This window comes from Pristiophorus japonicus, chromosome 6 (assembly GCF_044704955.1).
Source record: "Pristiophorus japonicus isolate sPriJap1 chromosome 6, sPriJap1.hap1, whole genome shotgun sequence".
NCBI lineage: Eukaryota > Metazoa > Chordata > Chondrichthyes > Pristiophoridae > Pristiophorus > Pristiophorus japonicus.
In genome coordinates, this window is record NC_091982.1 from 211,255,844 (window position 1) to 211,278,006 (window position 22,163).

Here is a 22,163-nt window from a genome sequence, read left to right on the forward strand (position 1 = left end):
TTTTAAACCACTGTTGGAAAAGTGATCCTTTGAATGGAATACTCTTCAAAATATTTATTGCCTTCCAGCACAAAATATTTTCATTTTCATCACACGCATCTGAAACATCTTAATCCTTAACAGTCGACTTAACCAAAATACAGTAACTTTTAGTATCATCTGCTTGGATATCCTACAGTTTAAGATATACAATCAAAACCCATGCTTATGTCTGATAAGCAAATTCCCACGAGGCATTTTTTACAAAGCATAAATTGTGTTCCTAAGTATGCATTAAAATCGCTATTCCTTTTATACTGAGGTCTGGGAAGAGCAGTATTTCTGCTCCAACTGATAAGAAGGATTCCATTAATAATTACAATATAAAACCTGAATCCACTTCGTAAATAAAAAGAAGCTATATTCCTGGCATTCCTGAATTTAACAGGAAACATTTTCTAACACAACACAGCCTTGAAGATGCCCTGTCCAGAGTTACATGACTAAAATTAAGCATTCTGAGTAAATTGTATATTTAGTTAGAAATATTGTAGTCATCTGCCTATATTAAGCCTTTGCTCAGCAACCTCTTGGAAAGCACATCTCTTTGCCAATGCCCAACTTGATCTACAACATTATATCATCATCATCATAGGCAGTCCCTCGAAATCTCAGGATTGCTACAAGTGCCATGTGCTAGTCAGAATAGGAATTGCAGGATAGCTAAGATGACTACATGGTTTGAGGAGTGGTGCAGGAGGGAGGAATTCAAATTCCTGGGACATTGGAACCGGTTCTGGGTGAGGTGGGACCAGTACAAACCGGACGGTCTGCACCTGGGCAGGACCGGAACCAATGTCCTAGGGGGAGTGTTTGCTAGTGCTGTTGGGGAGGGATTAAACTAATATGGCAGGGGGATGGGAAACTATGCAGGGAGACAGAGGGAAGTAAAATGGGGGCAGAAGCAAAAGATAGAAAAAGGAAAAGGAAAAGTGGACGGCAGAGAAATCCAAGGCAAAAATCAAAAAGGGCCACATTGCAGCAAAAGTCTAAAGGGAGAAAGTGTGTTAAAAAGACAAGCCTGAAGACTCTGTGCCTCAATGCAAGGAGTATTCATAATAAGGTGGACAAATTAACTACGCAGGCAGCGATTAACGAATATGATATAATTGGGATTACGGAGACATGCCTCCAGGATAACCAAGGAAGGGAACTCAACATCCAGGGGTATTCAACATTCAGGAAGGATAGACAGAAAGGAAAAGGAGGTGGGGTAGCGTTGCTGGTTAGAGAAGATATTAACGCAATAGTAAGGAAGGACATTAGCTTGGATGATGTGAAATCTGTATGGATAGAGCTGCAAAATACCAAAGGGCAGAAAACGCTAGTGCGAGTTGTGTACAGACCACCAAACAGTAGTAGTGAGATTGGGGACAGCATCAAACAAGAAATTAGGGATGCGTGCAATAAAGGTACAGCAGTTATCATGGGCGACTTTAATCTACATATAGATTGGGCTAACCAAACTGGTAGCAGTATGGTGGAGGAGGATTTCCTGGAATGTAATAGGGATGGTTTTTTACACCAATATGTCGAGGAACCAACTAGAGGGCTGGTCATCCTAGACTGGGTGATGTGTAACAAGAAAGGACTAATTAGCAATCTTGTTGTGTGAGGCCCCTTGGGGAAGAGTGACCATAATATGGTAGAATTCTTTATTAACATGGAGAGTGACATAGTTAATTCAGAGACTAGGGTCCTGAACTTAAGGAAAGGTAACTTCGATGGTATGAGACGTGAATTGGCTAGAATAGACTGGTGAATGAAACTTAAAGGGTTGACGTTGGATAGGCAATGGCAAACATTTAAAAAGCACATGGATGAACTTCAACAATTGTCCATCCCTGTCTGGAGTAAAAATAAAATGGGGAAGGTGGCTCAACCGTGGCTAACAAGGGAAATTAGGGATACTGTTAAATCCAAGGAAGAGGCCTATAAATTGGCCAGAAAAAGCAACAAACCTGAGGACTGGGAGAAATTTAGAATTCCGCAGAGGAGGACAAAGGGTTTAATTAGGAGGGGGAAAATAGAGTATGAGAGGAAGCTTGCTGGGAACATAAAAACTGACTGCAAACAATTCTATAGATTTCTGAAGAGAAAAATATTAGTGAAGACAAACGTAGGACCCTGCAGTCAGAATCAGGTGAATTTATAATGGGAAACAAAGAAATGGCAGACCAACTGAACAAATACTTTGGTTCTGTCTTCACGAAGGTAGACACAAATAATTTTCCGGAAATACGAGGGGACCGAGGATCTAGCGAGAAGGAGGAACTGAAGGTAATCCTTATTAGTCAGGAAATTGTGTTCGGAAAATTGATGGGATTGAAGGCCAATAAATCCCCAGAGCCTGATAGTCTGCATCCCAGACTACTTAAGGAAGTGGCCCTAGAAATAGTGGATGCATTGGTGATCATTTTCCAACAGTCTATTGACTCTGGATCAGTTCCTATGGACTGGAGGGTAGCTAATGTAACATCAATTTTTAAGCAAGGAGGGAGAGAGAAAACAGGGAATTATAGACCGGTTAGCCTGACATCAGTAGTGGGGAAAATGTTGGAATCAATTATTAAAGATGAAATAGCAGCGCATTTGGAAAGCAGTGACAGGATCAGTCCAAGTCAGCATGGATTTATGAAAGGGAAATCATGCTTGACCAATCTTCTAGAATTTTTTTGAGGATGTAACTAGTAGAGTGGACAAGGGAGAACCAGTGGATGTGGTGTATTTGGACTTTCAGAAGGCTTTCGACAAGGTCCCACACAAGAGATGCTGTGCAAAATTAAAGCACATGCTATTTGGGGTAATATATTGACGTGGATAGAGAACTAGTTGGCAGACAGGAAGCAGAGAGTCGGGATAAACGGGTCCTTTTCAGAATGGTAGGCAGTGACTAGTGGGGTGCCGCAGGGCTCAGTGCAGGGACCCCAGCTATTTACAATATACATCAATGATTTAGATGAATGAATTGAGAGTAATATCTCCAAGTTTGCAGATGACACAAAGCTGGGTGGTGGTGTGAGCTGTGAGGAGGATGTGAAGAGGCTGCAGGGTGACTTGGACAGGTTAGGTGAGTGGGCAAATGCATGGCAGATGCTGTATAATGTGGATAAATGTGAGGTTATCCACTTTGGTGGCAAAAACACAAAGGCAGAATATTATCTGAATGGAGGTAGATTAGGAAAAGTGGCGGTGTAACGAGACCTGGGTGTCATGGTTCATCAGTCATTGAAGGTCGGCATGCAGGTGTAGCAGGCGGTGAAGAAGGCAAATGGCATGTTGGCCTTTATAGCGAGGGGATTTGAGTATAGGAGCAGGGAGGTCTTGCTGCAGCTGTACAGGCCTCACCTGGAATATTGTGTTCAGTTTTGGTCTCCTAATCTGAGGAAGGACATTCTTGCTATTGAGGGAGTGCAGCGATTCCCAAGATGGCATGACTGACATATGACGGGAGACTGGATTGAGTGGGCCTGTATTCACTGGAGTTTAGATGAATGAGAGGGGATCTCATAGAAACATATACAATTCTGACGGGACTGGAAAGGTTAGATGCAGGAAGAATGTTTCCGATGTTGGGGGAGTCAGAACTAGTGGTCACAGTCTAAGGATAAGGGGTGACCCATTTAGGACCGAAATGAGGAGAAACTTCTTCACTCAGAGAGTTGTTAACCTGTGGATTTCTCTTCTGCAGAGAGTTGTTGATGCCAGTTCGCTAGATATATTCAAGAGGGAGTTGGATATGGCCCTTACGGCTCAAGGGATCAAGAGGTATGGAGAGGAAGCAAGAAAGGGGTACGGAGGTGAATGATCAACCATGATCTTATTGAATGGTGGTGAGGGTCGAAGGGCCGAATGGCCTACTCCTGTACCAATTTTCTATGTTCCCACTTTTAGCATGAGTTCTTAGGTGGCTGTACAGTCCAATATGAGAACCACAGGTGGGACAGATAGTCATTGAGGGAAAGGGTGGGCAGGGAGCCTGGTTTGCCGCAGGCTCCTTCCGCTGCCTGCGCTTGATTTCTGTATGCTCTCGGCGACGATAATCGAGGAGCTCAGCGCCTTCCCGAAAGCACTTCCTCCACTTAGGGCAGTCTATGGCCAGGGACTCCCAGGTGTCAGTGGGGATGTCGCACTTTATCAGGGAGGCTTTGTGGGTGTTCTTGTAACGTTTCCTCTGCCCGCCTTTGGCTCGTTTGCCGTGGACGAGTTCCGAGTTGAACGCTTGCTTTGGGAGTCTCGTGTCTGGCATGCGAACTATGTGGCCTGCCCAGCAGAGCTGATCAAGTGTGGCCAGTGCTTCAATGCTGGGGATGTTGGCCTGGACAAGGATGCTAATGTTTGTGCGCCTGTCCTCCCAGGGGATTTTCAGGATCTTGTGGAGACATCGCTGGTGGTATTTCTCCAGCGACTTGAGGTGTCTACTGTACATGGTCCACTGAGCCATACAAGAGGGCGAGTATTACTACGGCCCTGTAGACCATGAGCTTGGTGACAGTTTTGAGGGACTGGTCATCAAACACTCTTTTCCTCAGGCGGCCGAAGGCAGCACTGGCTCACTGGAGGCCGTGTTGGATCTTGTCGTCAATGCCTGCTCTTGTTGATAGGAGGCTCCTGAGATAGGGGAAGTGATCCACATTGTCCAGGGCCACGCTGTGGATCTTGATGTCTGGGGGGCAGTGCTGTGCGGCAAGGGCAGGCTGGTGGAGGATCTTTGTCTTACTAATGTTTAGCGTAAGGCCCATGCTTTCATACGCCTCGGTAAATACATCGACTATGTCCTGGAGTTCAGCCTCTGTGTGTGCACAGACGCAGGCGTCGTCCGTGTACTGTAGCTCGACGACAGAGGTTTGAGTAGTCTTGGACCTGGCCTGGAGACGGCAAAGGTTGAACAGCTTCCCACTGGTTCTGTAGTTTAGTTCCACTCCAGCGGGGAGCCTATCAACTGTGAGGTGGAGCATGGCAGCGAGAAAGACTGAGAAGACAGTTGGGGCGATGACGCAGCCCTGCTTGACCCCGGTCCGGATGCAGCCCCAAAGCAAAGGGGGCAGCAGAAGCAGTGTTGCAAAAAAGTCAATGCCGGGGCACTTAAGGACCCAGCTAAGAGAGCCCTTTACAGTCAGTGCCTCACAGCTAACCTGGCATGCCTTGATGACCCCGAGATGCAGAATGTCCACAGCGCTTGGTCTGCCCTCCAGGCCTCCATAACCAGTGTCTGCAAGGAGACGCTCGGTCACTCAACCAGGCAACACCAGGACTGGTTTGATGAGAATGATCAGGAGATTCAAGAACAGTACATAATCAGCCAAGGAAACCCGTGAGGGACACCGCCAATTGGAAAGCTTTCCCTAAATGCAGTACATGGGAACCCATGGTCATATACCCAGCGTTAGCAGAGAGGCAAACAATTGCTGTTGAAGCTCCGCATATTCAATTGGTGGAACTGCGGTGGGACAAGATGGTGTTTCTCAATGCTGTCATCTGGAGCATGGTGGGAAAACACTCAGATAAGCTGTGCTGCTCCCACGCCTCTCTTGGTAGTAAGGATTCAAATCAGCACTGTCAGTTGTCTAATGACCGACTTCCTCGAGTGAAGGAGAAAATAAAAAGAGGCATTTGAACTCTCTGGACTCTAATGGCTTCCAAGATGACACACCCAACGATGAAAAACCACACTGATTATTAAACAAAAATACTTTTCCTGAAGCTTCAATTAAGTAATCCATAGAGAACAAACTGGGTAATCTAAAACCTGAACTCGGCTGCTCTGTTGATGACCGGTCAGCCTGCCTGGCTCATTAATATTACTTGAAGGTGGATTATGTTGATTCTTCCACAATCAATTCCAATGTTAGCTCTAATGAGGAGGGTGTTCCCAGTTGGCCAAACAGTGTTACATAGCATTACATACTATTTACAGCACATAAACTGGCCACTCAACAGATGCTTACTCTTGCTTTATGCTGGCAAGCTACATGGCTTTAGTTGGTTAATCTAAAGCAATATTCGTATGCACACCCAAGGGTCTCTAAACCTTGTCTCTTGCCAACCTATGCCGAAACTCTCTGGACTTGGGAAAAAATGGTGTGTCCCTCTGTGGAGATAGTGTGCACTTCATTACAGGCAAACAGAATTCTACCCAGGTGAATTTCTCAGTACCTTGGTTTGGAGACTCTTAACAATGGCCATTAATACTGTTTTGTGTGTGTCAGATCCTCAGCTGACCAAAAAATGTTGCAAAAAATATTAACTTTCCAAGACAATTACTTTTCTGCTTTGTTATTATGCACCCAATACTTTTCTAGGCATTTTACTTCCATTAATGATTATTAAGCTATAAAAAACAAGTTTCCTGAAACTTCATGGGCAGCAAGTGTTAGTCTTAAAAAGTGCAAATAAATAATTTTGGAAAGAACCAACTTACTGATGTGAAGTTTGTTTTTGTCTGGCTCTGGTTTTGGTTCTGTGCTTCTTGCTCTTGAAACTGTAAACCTGCAAGGTGCTTCTCAAGGGCCTCCCAGTCCATGGTTGGGAGCTGTGGTTCTTCTGTTACAAAAGTCCCCGAAGTCTCCAACTGGTTTGTGGCCACACCACCACCCGTTATTCGCAATGCCTTCTGCAGCTTTGGAAGAGTCTTATTTCCTTTTCCACCTTCTTTAGTTGGTGCTACATTGCCATTTTGCTTAATTTCCCCTGAAGTAACTTGAGGAGGTACTGGTGGGATAATTTTGACTTCTTGAAACTCCTCTGCTAAACTCCTGCTAGCAGTTTTAACAGAGCCATTGTTCTCAGAGTAGTCACCATACTCACTTTCCCACTCTTCTATCACCTTCTTTTTATATTCCTGATAATCCTCATCTTCTTCATAGTCCCCCAATGTGGCAAGCTCCAGACTTGGAGAGGATTTGTACTCAGAACATGGTGTCACTTTGTTGGAGCTTGATTCAGAACTTGCTCGACTGCATGAGTCACTGCCCAAATCCATACCATCTTCCCTGTAATCCTGAGGAAGAAATACAGTACAATTAAATGCAAAATTATTTTTGGTCATCTTTGTACAATGTTAAAATATTTACCAGAGTGAATTCCAGTTCATTTCTTAAAAATTATTAAAATCCCAAGTGTTGGGTAGATGGCACATGCCAAAAGTAGGTGTGTTTCCCTACTGAAAAGTAGCCCTTTGCGATTAGATATACAGGAGGTGAATTTCCATGGATGTAATATTTATACTGATTTTTCGGGGTTTCCGTAGCTCTTCCATTGCAGTTACAGAAAGCTGGAGACCTCCTGCGGAAACTCACCCCTACCTTTCTAGGCATTTTACTTCCATTGTAAATCACGGATATTGCAGGTACCAATTTCAGAAGTAATATGTTCTTTTGTTCAACACTACCTCAAAATTTGCATATGAAACATACTGTTCACATTTCGAAGCAGAACAATTTTGAAAATTTAACAATGATTACTTCAGTACTGTTCATTTAGAGTCAGCTCTGTAGACACTTTGTGCCACAGCTTAATTACAAAATATCTATTTTCTTGAACAAAACATTTACCCCTGCTCAGTGTATCATTTTACATCTCTATAAACAATAAGACTTTTAGAAAAGCTCAAGGTCTAAACAAACGTTATCAACTGATTTTGCAAATATCATTCACTGATCCCTGTATTTCATAGTGCTTATTACCTATTAAGTAGTCTATTTGTTTAGATTTTTTAAATTGCATCTTTATCCCTGCCGCAGAGATGTGATAATGCCAGTTCATTGGATATATTCAAAAGGGAGTTAGATATGGCCCTTACGGCTAAAGGGATCAAGGGGTATGGAGAGAAAGCAGGAAAGGGGTACTGAAGGAATGATCAGCCATGATCTTATTGAATGGTGGTGCAGGCTCGAAGGGCCGAATGGCCTACTCCTGCACCTATTTTCTATGTTTCTATCTATTAATTTGTATATTTTAACTAAAGAAGCCTCAAGAGCAATGCTCTTTTGGTCCCAATCTCTCTGTCAAACAACACCAATAAAGAGTGTCTCTATTGGCAGTTATAAGATATACCACTGCCAAGAAACTAAAGCATAACCTATACTGAACAATAGGTTTGTTTTATGCCCAAAATGAGCCCTTTATGGTTGCCAGTATTCAATTGATCAAAAAGTATTCTTGCTTTTGGGAGGGAAAATAACCACCAATTATCACAAAATTTAGTTAACACTATGGAAATTAAACTTTAAATGTTTCTTTTCTAGTATTTAATTTGAGAATCCAACAATGAATTAGTGCAACACTGGTAAAAAAAAATTAATGGATACACAGTAGAAAATTCATTCTAAACTAAATTAGGATTTTGCAAACCAGTGACCTCCACCACTTAGAAGGACAAGGGGAGCACCTCCAAGTTCCCCTCCAAGTCACACAGCATCCTGAATTGGGCCTATATTGCCGTTTCTTCATGGTCACTGGGTCACATTCCTGGAACTCCCAACCTAATGGCCCTGTGGTAGCACTTTCACTACATGAACTTCAGCTCACCACCACCTTCACAATGGGCAACTAAGGATGGTTAATAAATGCTGGCTTTTGCTAGTGACACACATACCCCATGAAGGATTTTTTTTTAATTTCAATTAACTCGCCCCCACTGAAGACCATCTATCCAGAACATACCACCAGAATTATTAAGAATGGCTGGGTGATGTAGTAAATTAGACACTGGCCATTGATCTTTGCATCCTGGATTCAAATCCAGCCATGCCTGATGGGATGAAAGTCTCTTCTATCTGCTTCAAGAATCCCATGTGAAATAAATTAGGGTACTCTCTACCTATTTCTAATTAGCATGGGCTGTAATGTGACTCTGAACTGACAATCCTACTCAGAGGTCATTGAATGGCTGATATAAAAAATGAAGAGATAGTAATTGGGGACATCAATCTAATGCTGCTGTCTGACTCTTGGAGTCTCATACAGCTTGGGTTTGACACCACTTGGAGTATAATTCCAATGTACAGATTGAACCTCCCTTATCCAGAACTTGCTTATCCAGAACCATTCCCGGCCACCGGATGGCGCATGCGCAGAACTCCGACATGAACAAATTGAAGTCCTTCCTCGCTGCCGACTCCCACAATCGCTGGCCTGACCCCACAATCCACCGCGGCACGCACACCCACCCCCTCTCCACCTCATCCACGATCTCTTTGCTGCACTCCCAGCCCCAAACGAGCCAGTCCCGATATCCCCTTGCTCAGTACCTGTATCATCCAATTTAATGTGACCATCCCTCGTCCGTAAAAATCCCTTATCCAGAACAGGCCGGGTCCCAAGGGTTCCTGATACGGGAAGTTCAACCTGTAGTGTCAAACTTGTTTAAATGTTCAGTGGGGCCCTCGAGCTTGCCAGAGTTTAGTCAAATGTTTTGAGAGTCTAGACATTTCTGCCCACATTATCAAAATATTTAAATCTGAACAGCTGAAAATGGAGCGCTGCGCAAGCCGAGAAGTTTAAAAGTGCACACCTCGCTCCTAGCTAGCAAAATATGAATTATAGCCAAGCACTATAAACAAGATACGACCTGACGAGAACTTATATTGCAACTATCAGTCTCAGACTAATGACTACAGTATAAATACAGCTTTAGTTAGGGAAGTGTGTAAATGATTCACCAACAATGCATTACAGCCTTCTTTTAGAAAGCACTGCATTTTGCAGTCAGCTCACCCATGATCACCATTTCCACAAGCTAACAATTTTAGAATTAAGGGGATTAGTTGGTACCTGAATTAATATGCCCTGCAAACTGGAACTAAAGTGTTACGAACACTCATACAAAGCTTTTTGTCCTCCCTGTTTGACACATTTCCAGATCAATTTCCAATTGCAAACTGTAAAGTTATAAAGATCAAAGCACCACAGCAATTGCAGCAGTTAATGCTTCACAAACCTGCTATAAACCACTACACAAAACAGCAATTGTGGAATTTCGTGAGCAGGTTTGAAATTTATTACTGGATAACAGCCCAGACTATGCCACAGATATTAAATATAAGGAGGCTGATTGCCCTTGTTACATTCAATTTTGCACTCTTTTGAAATTGTTTCCTGAACTTCGAATAGGGGTACATTTTATGTGCTACTAATACAACCAGGAGTACACAATGGAAATTACTGGACCCTCACTTGATATGTTTGTGCCTCTTATGATGGATCTTTAAACAGTTCCCAACTGAGACGAAAACTAGTGTTCAGCCAATCAGAACACCATGGTGTCAAACATTGACAGGGTAATGATTTGTTGGACTATCTCACTGGTGGCAACACATACTTACATCATAAGACAATGGTGGTATATTTTATTTCTAACAGACTGCAACCAAGCACATGACCTGGCAGAAAATACAAAATAGCTAAGAAGCACAACAGATCTCCCCTTGTTTTTTGTCACTAAGAAATACTTGCATTTATACAGCACCTTCCACAACCACCGGACGTCGCAAAACGCTTTACAGCCAATTAACTACTTTTTGAAGTATAGTCACTGTTGTAATGTAGGAAACGCAGCAGCCAATTTGTGCACAGCTAGCTCCCACAAACAGCAATGTGATAATGACCATCTCTTTTTGTTGTGTTGATTGAGGATAAATATTGGCCATGGCACTGGACATAACTCTTTGAAATAGTGCTATGGTTCTTTTACGTCCACCTGCGAGAGTAGACAGGGATAAAAACAGAAAATGCTGGAAATCTCAGCCAGTCAGGCAGCATCTGTGAAGAGAAACAGGATTCAGGTTTGTGACCCTTCCTCAGAACTGGCGAATGTTCGAAATGAACAGATTCTTAAGGAGCACTGAAAGGGGGAGAGGAGGAAAGAACAAAAGGGAATGTCTGTGATGGAAGACAGGAGAGATTTGAGAAACAAAAGGGATGATGGGCCAACTTGAGATGGTACTGGCAGAAGTTAGAAAAGGATTAATCTGGATAGGGTGTGAATCCCTTTTGTTCTTTCCTCCCTCTCCCTTTCAGTGCTCCTTAAGAATCTGTTCATTTCGAACATTCGGCAATTCAAACGAAGGGTCATCAATCTGAAATGTTAACTCAGTTTCTCACTCCACAGATGCTGCCTGACCCGCTGAGATTTCCAGCATTTTCTGGTTTTATTTCAGATTCTAGCATCCCCAGTATTTTGCTTTTGTGTGAGAGTAGACATAGCCTTGGTTTAACACCCAGTGCAGCGCTCCCTCAGTACTGCATTGGAGTGTCAGCCTAGATTTTTGTCTTCAAGTTTCTGACTCAGATGCGAGGGTGCTAGCAACTGAGGCACTGGCTGACACAATTTGTGTAAACTGTTCTTGTGAAACATTTGAAGCTTCCCCCTGTACACCTCATTTTTTTCCCTGCACATACGCATAGATAATGGGTGATGTGTAATAGTGAAATAAAGCACTGAACATTCCATTTAATTGTTTAGTGACTGATAATTGCATATCACATTTTACAAATTCCAGTTAAGCAGACAATAATTTAATTTTCATTGCCAGGCGCATTTCATAATAGATTCACAATTAAAAATCTGTTAACAAGAATTAAGCCATCCTTTTGATGAGGATAAATGCAAATAGCTTTCACAGCACATTCAGGAGAAATTAGAAACAAAGCATTTGCGTATGCTGATAAACCTCTTGTAACAGTCACACTTCTTACTATTTAAGCCATTTTACAGAGGCGGGTAGTTTATTTCTGACCATGCCAAAATCTTGGGCCTTTACGGCCTAAATCCTTGCATATAGACTATTTGTTCTGAACCACTTTGTCAGAAACAGCAACAACAAAAAAAGTTTAATAGTATTTGCATTGCAAATGCGGTTTCTGATGGGGGTTCTGGTGAAGATTTATAGCCTCAGCCTTTCCTTATCGTATTCCTAGGGAATCACAGAATGCGCATTGGCGGCACAATGCCAGAACACTTCACACAAAAAACCCAGACACACACACAAATATAAACTCCAGGAAGTTGGAGCTCACAATTATTCCCCTTTTCCCATTGATTTACACTGTTTATATTACAGCTTTTTAGATATAAATAAAAGGAAGAGAAGAAAAAAGAAACAGTTTAAACATTTTCAATGTATGAATCAGGGGCTGGCAGAGTGAGTAAGTGAGTGAGTGAGCGAGCGGCGCCCCTGCCCCCGGCGACTCCTCTCCTCAGGAACCCGCCGAGCGGCGGCTCCGGCTCCGCAAACTCAGCGGCAGGAAAAATCTCACCTTCTGCAAACCGCCAAACAAAGGGAAACTTCACAGAGGAGGAGACAGAATCAAACCAGCCGCCTGCCTGTCTGCTAATCGATCCTCTACTTCCAACGGGAATCACTCAGCTCCGCATGCCGGCAGCTAGCGGGGATTGAGAGAGGAGCGGGCACCCTGCTTTCATCTCACCGCCACCCTCCTCTTAAAAGGGAAATGTCTGTCTTGCTCCTCGCGGAGCCTGTTTCACGCTCCCTTTCTTTCATCTCCCGGAGATTGTAGGGAAAGTTGTAGTAAGTATACATTTTGTGAGAACTCAGTTCCCACTTAAATAAACAGCTGTGGGTGTAACCCTGCTCTGCCTCAAAATACTACAATAAAACTAAAAATAACCAGTACCAACGTGGACAGTGAACTACACCCTGTCGGTTCAAGGCCCGGAAAAGGGTGGCAAGTGATTTTTTTTGTGGGGGGGGGGGGGGGATAAATTTACTGTTTCCCTTTTAACGCAAAATTTTGACGTCAGCCAACAAATATGTGGATTTTAAAATCAGTTCTGGCAGGTGAGGCTGGAGCTGGCTCGCCACCCCGGCGATGAGTCAGAAGCCGCTTTCTGTCTCCACCAGTGGAATGAGCCAGTGGCAGACTGTTGGAGCGGGGGGTGACTGTTGGAGCGGGGGGGAAAGCCGGAGCGGCGGGCAAATCCCACTTGCCAATGGATTTAAAGGCAGCGGCAGGGCGAAAGCAGCGCAAACCGCTAACGGTGCAAAGCCAGCAGATTGCAGCGGTTCTAGCTTTCAAGGGAACGCCGCTGGGCTACTTACAAGCTATTGGGCATGTTCACTAAAGTTATCGCCATTTTTACATGTTATTTTATCCTCGACAATAGTTGTGGATTGCGATTAGAAACATAAAACATCCCATTTCAACATAAAATGAACAGGCATTTCGCAATTAAAAGCATTAGCGGGAACATAAGTGCACAATGAATGTAGAAATTGACACGATACTACACTAACGTGTTAATTTCTCGCTATAATTATAAACCGAACAGTAGATGGGGGAAAAAACCCAGAAGTTGTGGAGATTCTCGCCACTGTAAACAGACACAAATACAACTACAATTAAAGCGAGCAGAGCAGAAAGTGTCTTCACAATTGCAAACTGCAGCTTCTGAAATGGCAGTACTTACAGTCATTTTCTGGTTCAAAATTTCCCATCAAGTCATTGTCCAGTACAGATCACAATTTTCTTGGATGGATGTCCATAAAAAATAGCTTATTCTTTCCCGATTCCTCCGAGCCTATCCCTCCAGGACTTGAGTTCAAAAATAGACTTAATTCACTTAGCAGGAAACGTTCAGCTCAGATCGCCTGGCAGCTGTGGAGTAACAGCCGTGAATATACTTCCAGCAATAAGTGTCCGGGAGATCTCCTCCGAATAGGCTACGTGCTGTGATGGTGCAGAATCAGTCGTAACCTCCCAAACTGAAACAAGCTTTTCCACTCTTTCGATGCCCAGCCTTTTTTTTCACGCATCGACCTTGTATGAAAACGTCTGTCTCATCTGAATAATTCATGAAAGTTGTTTTGAGTGCTTCTCGTTACCGCGCGTGTTTTAAATCATTCATTACATGTTGGTGTTCGTCCTTTACTTAATTTTGATGAGTATTAACCGTCATGCGAGTAAACATCCATATCTGCACTGGCGCATATGTTCATATTCAGCGCAAAGCAAGCAAAACACCTACCGCCCGTGCACACCTGGATTTATGAGTTTAAGTTAGATGAATAGCGACTGCATTTGAAGAGGTTCTTAAAGCTATCTTATCCGCAATTGATTGCCAGTTCTGCGTTCCTTACAGATAATGCTATTTAATTCTAGTGTCAGTTTAAACGTGCAATTTCGTCCAGGCTCATCCCAGGTCCAAGAGTGTGAGACGAACGGAATAGAAGAATGTCTGATTTTATTTCGGCTCTTTTGAGTTGCAGCCCGTATCAAACTGGAGCTCACTGCAGTGCAAGCGCAGGATCTGCTGTCCTGCCACTGTCTGCCACAGAAGCAAGGAGTGACATCGGAGCAGCTTCTTGTGGGGTTCAATGGACCAACTGGAAGAAACGTCACAGCCCCAGACAGCTCCGCCCCCGTCAGGAAGAATTAAACAGTTTCCATGACAACTGAATCCCAAGACTGCAACTCTATTTTACATCAGCTTCATTTCCTGCCAGCCCCTCGAGTCCTTTTTATTTTGTTCTTTTATAAAGATGACACGTATTAATTCAAAATCTGATGAAAATTAGCAAGTCAACGGGAGGCTAATGTACCTTGAAATCCAACCGTTTGCTTATGAATATATGTCATATAAAACTCTTTTAAAACTCTTCAATATTTCCCTAATAGCCCAATGAAATTGGGTCAGTGGTAACTATGCCGGATCATTCTAGCTAATCTCTGCGATAATCTTTACGTCTCATTTACGCTCACAATTCATCTGGTCCCCCCACCCACCCCGACATCATCCCGTTTGACTGCAGTGACTCTGTCACCCTCTGGTCTGGAAATTTCACAGCAAGTATTTCAGGAACTGCAACAGCGACTAGAGGCTTGGGTAGATAATGTTTTATATCTTTATATTTTAAAAGTATCTTTGGAACAAATTACTTTTACCAAAGTATCAAAGATAGATACAATTATAAGTGTCGTGGATACAATGTTATATCAGTTAGTGAGATGTTAGAACCATTCGAAGTAAGTCTGTATCAATGTTGCCATTGAGCACTGGTTCCATCCAGACTGGAGGAATCATTCTGTATGATGGGAGTTTGTATGGCGTGCATGGTCGGTAAGGGTGACCCCCAAGCTTCAGGCCGCATCTCACTTTAATTCCCCGCTCCACTTCCACTCGGATCTCTCTGTCCTCGGCCTCCTGCACTGTTCCAATGAAGCTCAAAGTAAGCTGGAGGAACAGCACCTCATCTTTCGATGAGGCACTTTACAGCATTCTCCACTAAACATAGAATTCAACAATTTCAGCCCCTATTTTTTCAGGTGGCTGCTGTTTATGATTCTGACACTCCCATTTGCAACATTTAATCACTCCTGCCTTCTACCCAAACACAGACCATCCCTTTTGTTCTCTCCTCTCTTCCCCCTTTCCCTGCCTCTGCACCTGCTTAAACTCTGTTACATTTCTAACTTTTCCAGTTCTGATGAAGAGTCTCAGACCTGAAACGTTAACTGTTTCTCTCTCCTCGAATGCTGCCTGGCCTGCTGAGATTTTCCAGAATTTTATGTTTTTGTATAATAAAATGGGTAGTTTTTTTTCTTTATGCTAAATTACAAGAATTCTTGAAAACAATTTAACATGAAAACAATACATGATTTTACAGATGTGAAATACTGGCGGGTAACCTTGTCCACTGGCTGCATACATTAGGAAATGATGTACCTGCAATTTCCTGATATCCACAGCTGGCAGCAAAGCTTCCTGCCGTATCACACAGCCATACATTTGACCCCAAGGTGACAGAAATTACGAATGAAAGGTAAAGGAAACTGAAAGTAATAAACACACAATAAGTAACTGAAAAAAGATCCTCAGAGGAAAGTAGATATTGAAATTACCGCTTTCATTTAGCCTAGTGACTGGAAATCTTGCAGAAATTGTGAAATATATTAGACATTGGTTATAAATATGTTAGCAGCTATTAGGGTTAATGTAAAATAGCAAGAACATGAAAATACTAATTTCCCTACACATTGCTGAAGAAGCATAAGCTATCTCTGTATTTTCCACTCGGTATTTATAACAATTTCAACTTTGAGGAAGGAGAGAATGTGCTATTAAAGTAAATAATGGGCAAGTTTGAAAGATACCACAATCCCAAATAAATTGTGACCAATGATAGACGCCATTTTATGACATGCAAAACACAGGAGAAATCATTGGCCATTTTGTAATGCATTAAGGACCCATTTAAGACCTGCAAATTTGGTGAACTGAATGAATCATTAATAAAGGATAGAATAATATGGGAAATAACCAATTAATACTGAAGGAAAGCTGCTGAGGGAGCAAGATGTGACTACATAAAGTAATACAGAATAGAAGGGCATCAGAGGCAATAAAAGAACTGGCAAAAGAGTAATGCAGTGAGGAAAAGCAAACCAGTCAGGTAATAGTTAGGAAACAATGCCATCCATCAAAGCTAAAGGAAATGGGGCAAAGAGAAAATAATGTAGATGGAGTAGAATACAGTTTAGGCCCAAAATTTTCCCGCATTTGCCATAAGTAGTCATTATACAAGATATTATGCAATCATTATCCAAATCATAGAACAGGGAAAATCATGTTCATATATGGAAGAAAAGTCTATTGAGGAATTTTTTGTGGATGTAATAAGTTCAAATTCAGGCTCATGAGAGGCCGAGTACTGTCATTAATAGTAGTCACAAGATTTAAATTGGACACAGCAGCACAAGTGAATGTCATATCTCAGAGATTGCAAGAAATTATGGAATAAATCTCAATTTTAGGAGGCTAAGATAAAAATGATGGAATACTCAATAGCAAACATATCAGTGAAAGGAATTAAAGAGACATGGGGGAACACAATACTTAAACAGAAATAGATTTATTTTAAGGATTATGTTGCTTGTCAGGAGAATAGCAGATCAGCAATGATAAATAAGTCACCACAGTAATCCACTCAAAGGAAAAATTACTATTGGCTTTGCAGAAGAAATGAAAAGTATAGCTTGTTAGAATGGATGACTTAAAGAGAATAAAGAAAGTTGATGAACCTATGAAATGGGTGAAGTCATTAGTAACCGTTGACAAATGAAACAGTAAATTGTGAATTGGCTTGGATCTTAAAAACCTAAAAGGAAAATTTCAGGTTTCTAACTTGTGATGAAATTGTGGCAGAGTTTACTGATGCAAAATAGTTTAGCAAGTTAAATATGTCTTTAGATTTTCAGTGACTGAAGATGAATAAAACAAGTGTTAAGATACACATGTTCAATGTTGCTTATAGAAGGTACAGATTCTTACAACTTGCCTTGTGAAAGTATGTCATAAAACCATGCATATTTGCTTCTGACCATATTGAGGGTGTTGACACATTGATGGATGACAGACTAATTTGGGGTTTGTCCAAATAGAAAAACAATGTTTGATATTGGAAAGTAATTAAAGTTACCAAAAAAGTCAACCTGAATAAAGGCAATTGTGTATTTAAAGTCACCTAGCTGATGTTTGTTAGTGATATCAATGCTAGTAAACATGTATTAAGGTTGACAGTGTAACAATTTTAGCTTTTGAGCACATGCCATGTCCACAGTGCAAGAAAGACATGTAGAGACTCCGAAGTATGGTCAATTACATAGGTGAATTTAGAACAAATCTTTTCAGAAAAGTATCACTTCTCAAATAATTGCTAGAAAAAAATGAATAATTGGAGCTGGAATCATAAACATAAAAAACATAGGAATATTTAAGGAACACCTAATTCTGAATTCTGATAGTCAAAATTCTTATAATCCTGAAAGATGAGTAAACATTTCAGCTGATGCATCAATGACAGGATCAGGGCTGTACTGCTGCAAAAGTGTAATGAATGTTGGCAACCTGTTGCTTTTGCATCATATTTATTGACTGATGTGGAGACAAGATTTGTGCAGATTGATAAGAAACCACTTAGTATTACATTTGCTTTTGAAAGGTTTGGTTTATTTGTGTATGGCAATACCATTAGTTTTGAAACAGACCACAAGCCTCTAGTTGCTCTATTTGTGAAATATTTGCAAATACAAAGAATGATGATCAGCCTATAGGATTATGGCCTGAAGATGTCAAACGCACCTGTCAAATATATGAACATGGAGCAGCGACACAGAATGTAAAAAAACAATGAATAGTTTGATCGGGATTTTCCTGTGTAGAATAACATGATAATCCTACCAGAGATGAGGTTAATCAGAAGTGAGATAGAAAAAAACTGCTTTTATATTGTGGTTAGAAGGCGGCGAGGACCACTGGCCCTTGAAGCACAGGTCTCATAAAGCTGACAGTAACCCCAAAGTAAACTTGCTATGTTTGATAAGGTTCTACATAGGAAGACCCAATCAGAAATGGGAGTTCCTCACACTACCTGCAAGTTTACTCTGTGGTTGCTGCCAGCTGCACGAGATCCACACATCAAGAGCTTGTGGCCCTGGCACCACTTGAGCACAATATAAAAGCTGATAAGAAGCTGACATGTCTGGGATCTTTAAAGAAACAACAACGGAAGGATTGAGCAGTAGTGGAGATGTCAAAATTAATTAACAATAATCGGCCCAATAGTGTAGAAAGGCAGTAAGATTGTGATTTCAAAAAGCTTATGTGAAGAAATGATGGAAAGAGAGTCATGGGAGTTATACAGATTCAAGAGAAATATAAAGATAACTGCCACATTAGATCAAGCATTTTCACAAAATATATCAGGCCATTGTTCACATAACAGGATGCAGCTCATCCTGCTAAAAATATAGATCAAATCAGAACCTATAAAACCACATCCAGGACCACAGTGACTGTGCCAAAAAGCCACTATTGACTTGTATATGAAACAAAAGAAGATCAACTTCATACTTACTGACTGCCACTCAACTTTCTCAGAGCTTTGCACAATACACACTACTAGCAAAACAGTGATAACTTGTATGAAGAATATTTTCTTCAGACATTAAATGCCGAATTAAGGCTTTAGCAACAATGGGCTACAGTTTGCAAATACCATGGTCAGACCATTTGCAAAGAACGTGATTTCATCAATACAACTTCAAATCTGATTTACCCACAGGGGAAGTTAGTACAATCTATAAAGAATCTGAAAATATTTTAGAACTTCATAATACCCCATTAGGGAGCAAGGTTTCTAGCAGTGCAACTATTCATGGGAAGTAAGAGCTTATCTATGAATCAAAGAACAATTACTGGACTGGTAATTTGGAGATGGTAAGACATAGAAAGAGCAACAAAAATTCAAACAAAAGTTTTATTTTGATGAGAATTCATGAGGGATCATTTTCAACTTTGTTAAGGGATCCGCCACCTGTTTTACACCCCTGCCACATTTGAGTGTCAGCTGTGGCTCAGTTGGTCGCACCCTCGCCTCTGAGTCAGAAGATTGTGGGATCAAGTCCCTCTCCACCGAGTTGAGTACAAAAATCCCAGTGCAGCCCTGAGGGAATGCTTCACTGTCGGAGTTGCTGTCTTTCAGATGAGACGTTAAATGAAACCCCATCTGCCTCTCAGGTGGACGTAAAAGATCCCATGGCACTATTTCAAAGAAGAGCAGGGGAGTTATCTCCGGTGTTCTGGTCAATATTTATCTTACAATCAACATCACCAGAACAGATTATCTGGTCATTATCACATTGCAGTTTGTGGGAGCTTGTTGTGCGCAAATTGACTGATGCATTTCTCACATTACAACAGTGATGACACTTTTTTTAAAAAAAAGTACTTTATTGTCTGTAAAGTGCTTTGGGACATCCGGTGGTCATGAAAGGTGCTTTATAAATGCAAGTCTTTCTTTTCCTTTGAACAATAATGGGCACAGTGTATGACAAGCAGCTGACCTGCTACCGCCAATTTTCCACCCCCCAAAGTTGAAAATTACCTCAAAAGCAAAATACTGTGAATGCTAGAAATCTGAAATAAAAACAGAATATGCTGGAAGCACTCAGCAAGGCAGGCAAGTTCTGATGAAAGGTCATTGACCTGAAATGTTAACTCTGTTTCTCTCTCCAAAAAGCTGCCTGATCTGCTGAGTGTTTCCAGCATTTTTTGGTTTTATTGTTGAAAATTACCCCATGTTCCTCCAGTACTAAAATCTGACAATAAAATGTGCTGTAGAAATTACACAATGATATATGTGCAGACAGAAAGTATGTCAAGGAGCAAGTCTATTTAAAATCATAGCGGGTATAAACAGACAGGGTTCATTACTTAGAAGTAATCACTGTGACATAGAAAATAAAGGAGGAATAGACTTGATTCTAATTCATCAACTGAAAAATAGTAAGGAAGGAAGAATCACTCCGGTAAATATTGGCCAGGACACAGGGGATAACTCCCCTGTTCTTCTTCGAAATAGTGTCATGGGATCTTTCATATCCACTTGAGAGGACAAATGGGGCCTCGGTTTAACGTTTCATCTGAAAGACAGCACCTCCGACAGTGCAGCGCTTCCTCAACACTCCACTGGAGTATTAGCCTGGATTTTTCTTTGTACTCAAGTCCCTAGAGTGAGACTTGAACCCACAACCTACTGACTCAGAGGCGAGAGTACTACCCACTGAGCCACAGAGGACTAACATAATTATAAATAAGCACAAATGTTTGTTTTGAAGGAAGGAGATGTTGCAATATATAAATTTCAATTTGAGAATTTAGAGATGTTTCATTAACACCAGGAAGTATTGCATCAATATTGCAAATAAATCATTGGTAATATCCACACTGGTTGTACTGGATTTTATCAAACGTGGTGGGTCAGTGGTGGGCGACATCGATGGTGGGTCCCCGCCTCGCTGCCAGCTCCAGCCTGCTGTTCAAAATGATTTTCCCCTGATTGGGCCCACCCAGCCTGTTTCCCGGCAAATTGAGGGAAGTAGGTCTGATGATGTCATTTGATGATGCGTCGTCAATCGGTTTCCTTAAAGGGACCATGTGCAAATTTATTTTGACATTGGTACTGTCAGTGTTCTACAGCATTGAGGTGTTGCAAACATTGAGAAGCACTGCACAGAGGTGCACAGCTGCACCCAGGCTCTCCCATGACACCCTCCATAGCATGCAGAGAGGTTCTGTTCCATTTCAATGGGCGGAAGAGACCTCCCCAGGAGACCAACGCAGCTTGGTTGCACATTGCACAGGAGGGCACAAGCAGGGATATCATTAGAAGGACCAGGCTGCAGTGGTGCAAACCTTTCAATGATCTCAGATGATCACGAAATGTTACTGCAAAGCCACACTCAACCTCATCCTGCTGTGCCACTCATCACATCCCCATCACTCTGCCTTCCCTACCCTACTCCTGCACATCCTTACTCACACCAATTATCTTGCACCTCCACCCATCCCTCTCTCTCTGTCAACAGTATTACTTCCCCATCTCACTAGCCACCATTCACACCCACCCTCATCCTAGTGCAATCATACCAACTAACAACACACATGGATAGACACCTGTGTATTTTAGCCAATGTTCATGTGAAGATTCTGTTAATGTGCTGTCAAACAATGAAATCTTTATTTTCAACACCATGTCTTGGACAGATTTGTGTGCAACTTTGGAAGTGGCTTAGTGAGTTGCAGTGAATGGTGAGACATAACAGTACCCCCCACAATGGTGATCCGTGTGAAAGGAATGCCTTGGGCATTGTAGGGATGCTCTATGCTGTTGTTGTGGGATGGTGCCAATCTGGCGCATCATGCGGCAGCCAAGGTGTACAGCATCAAGTGAAGTAAATCTGGCCATGTGAGGCCATCCCTGGCCTCCCAGGCAGCAATGTGGTCGGGTGCTGATGCCCTGTGTCCTGTGCAGCATCAGTTGATTATGAAGAAGATTGGTGTTGTTGTTGGTGCTGCTGGTGTTGGAGCTGATCGTGATGGGATTCTGAGGACCAAGGTGAGAGAGTATAAACCACACTCATGCTGATGTAATAGATGGCAGGTGAACTTGACATGACAGAAGCAATCTGTCAATGGTGAGAGAGGTTGTTCCAATGACGTGACACTGGATGGAGAGTTTGCTCTAGACACTTGGAACCTGCATAAAGCTCAATCTGTGTTCCAAATGCAGTAAACAATAGCTTCTGTACTCTGAAAATAAACA

General features: G+C 42.0%; 1 protein-coding gene across 2 annotated transcripts in view; it reads right to left on the reverse strand.

Moving 5' to 3' along the window:
• schip1 (schwannomin interacting protein 1) overlaps window positions 1-14,303 on the reverse strand; it is a 240,629-nt gene extending 226,326 nt beyond the window's left edge. Inside the window, exons 1-2 of one of the 2 annotated variants that reach the window (XM_070883578.1) lie at window positions 13,469-14,303; window positions 6,461-7,039 (exon numbers count right to left, since the gene is read on the reverse strand). In XM_070883578.1, the coding sequence (XP_070739679.1) occupies window positions 6,461-7,039; window positions 13,469-13,474 (585 nt within the window). In that variant the 5' untranslated portion in view covers window positions 13,475-14,303. Of the gene's footprint in view, window positions 1-6,460; window positions 7,040-12,297; window positions 12,417-13,468 lie in introns of those variants that run through there. The other variant, XM_070883579.1, reaches the window with a different exon arrangement.
• Between the last annotated feature and the right edge of the window lie 7,860 nt (window positions 14,304-22,163).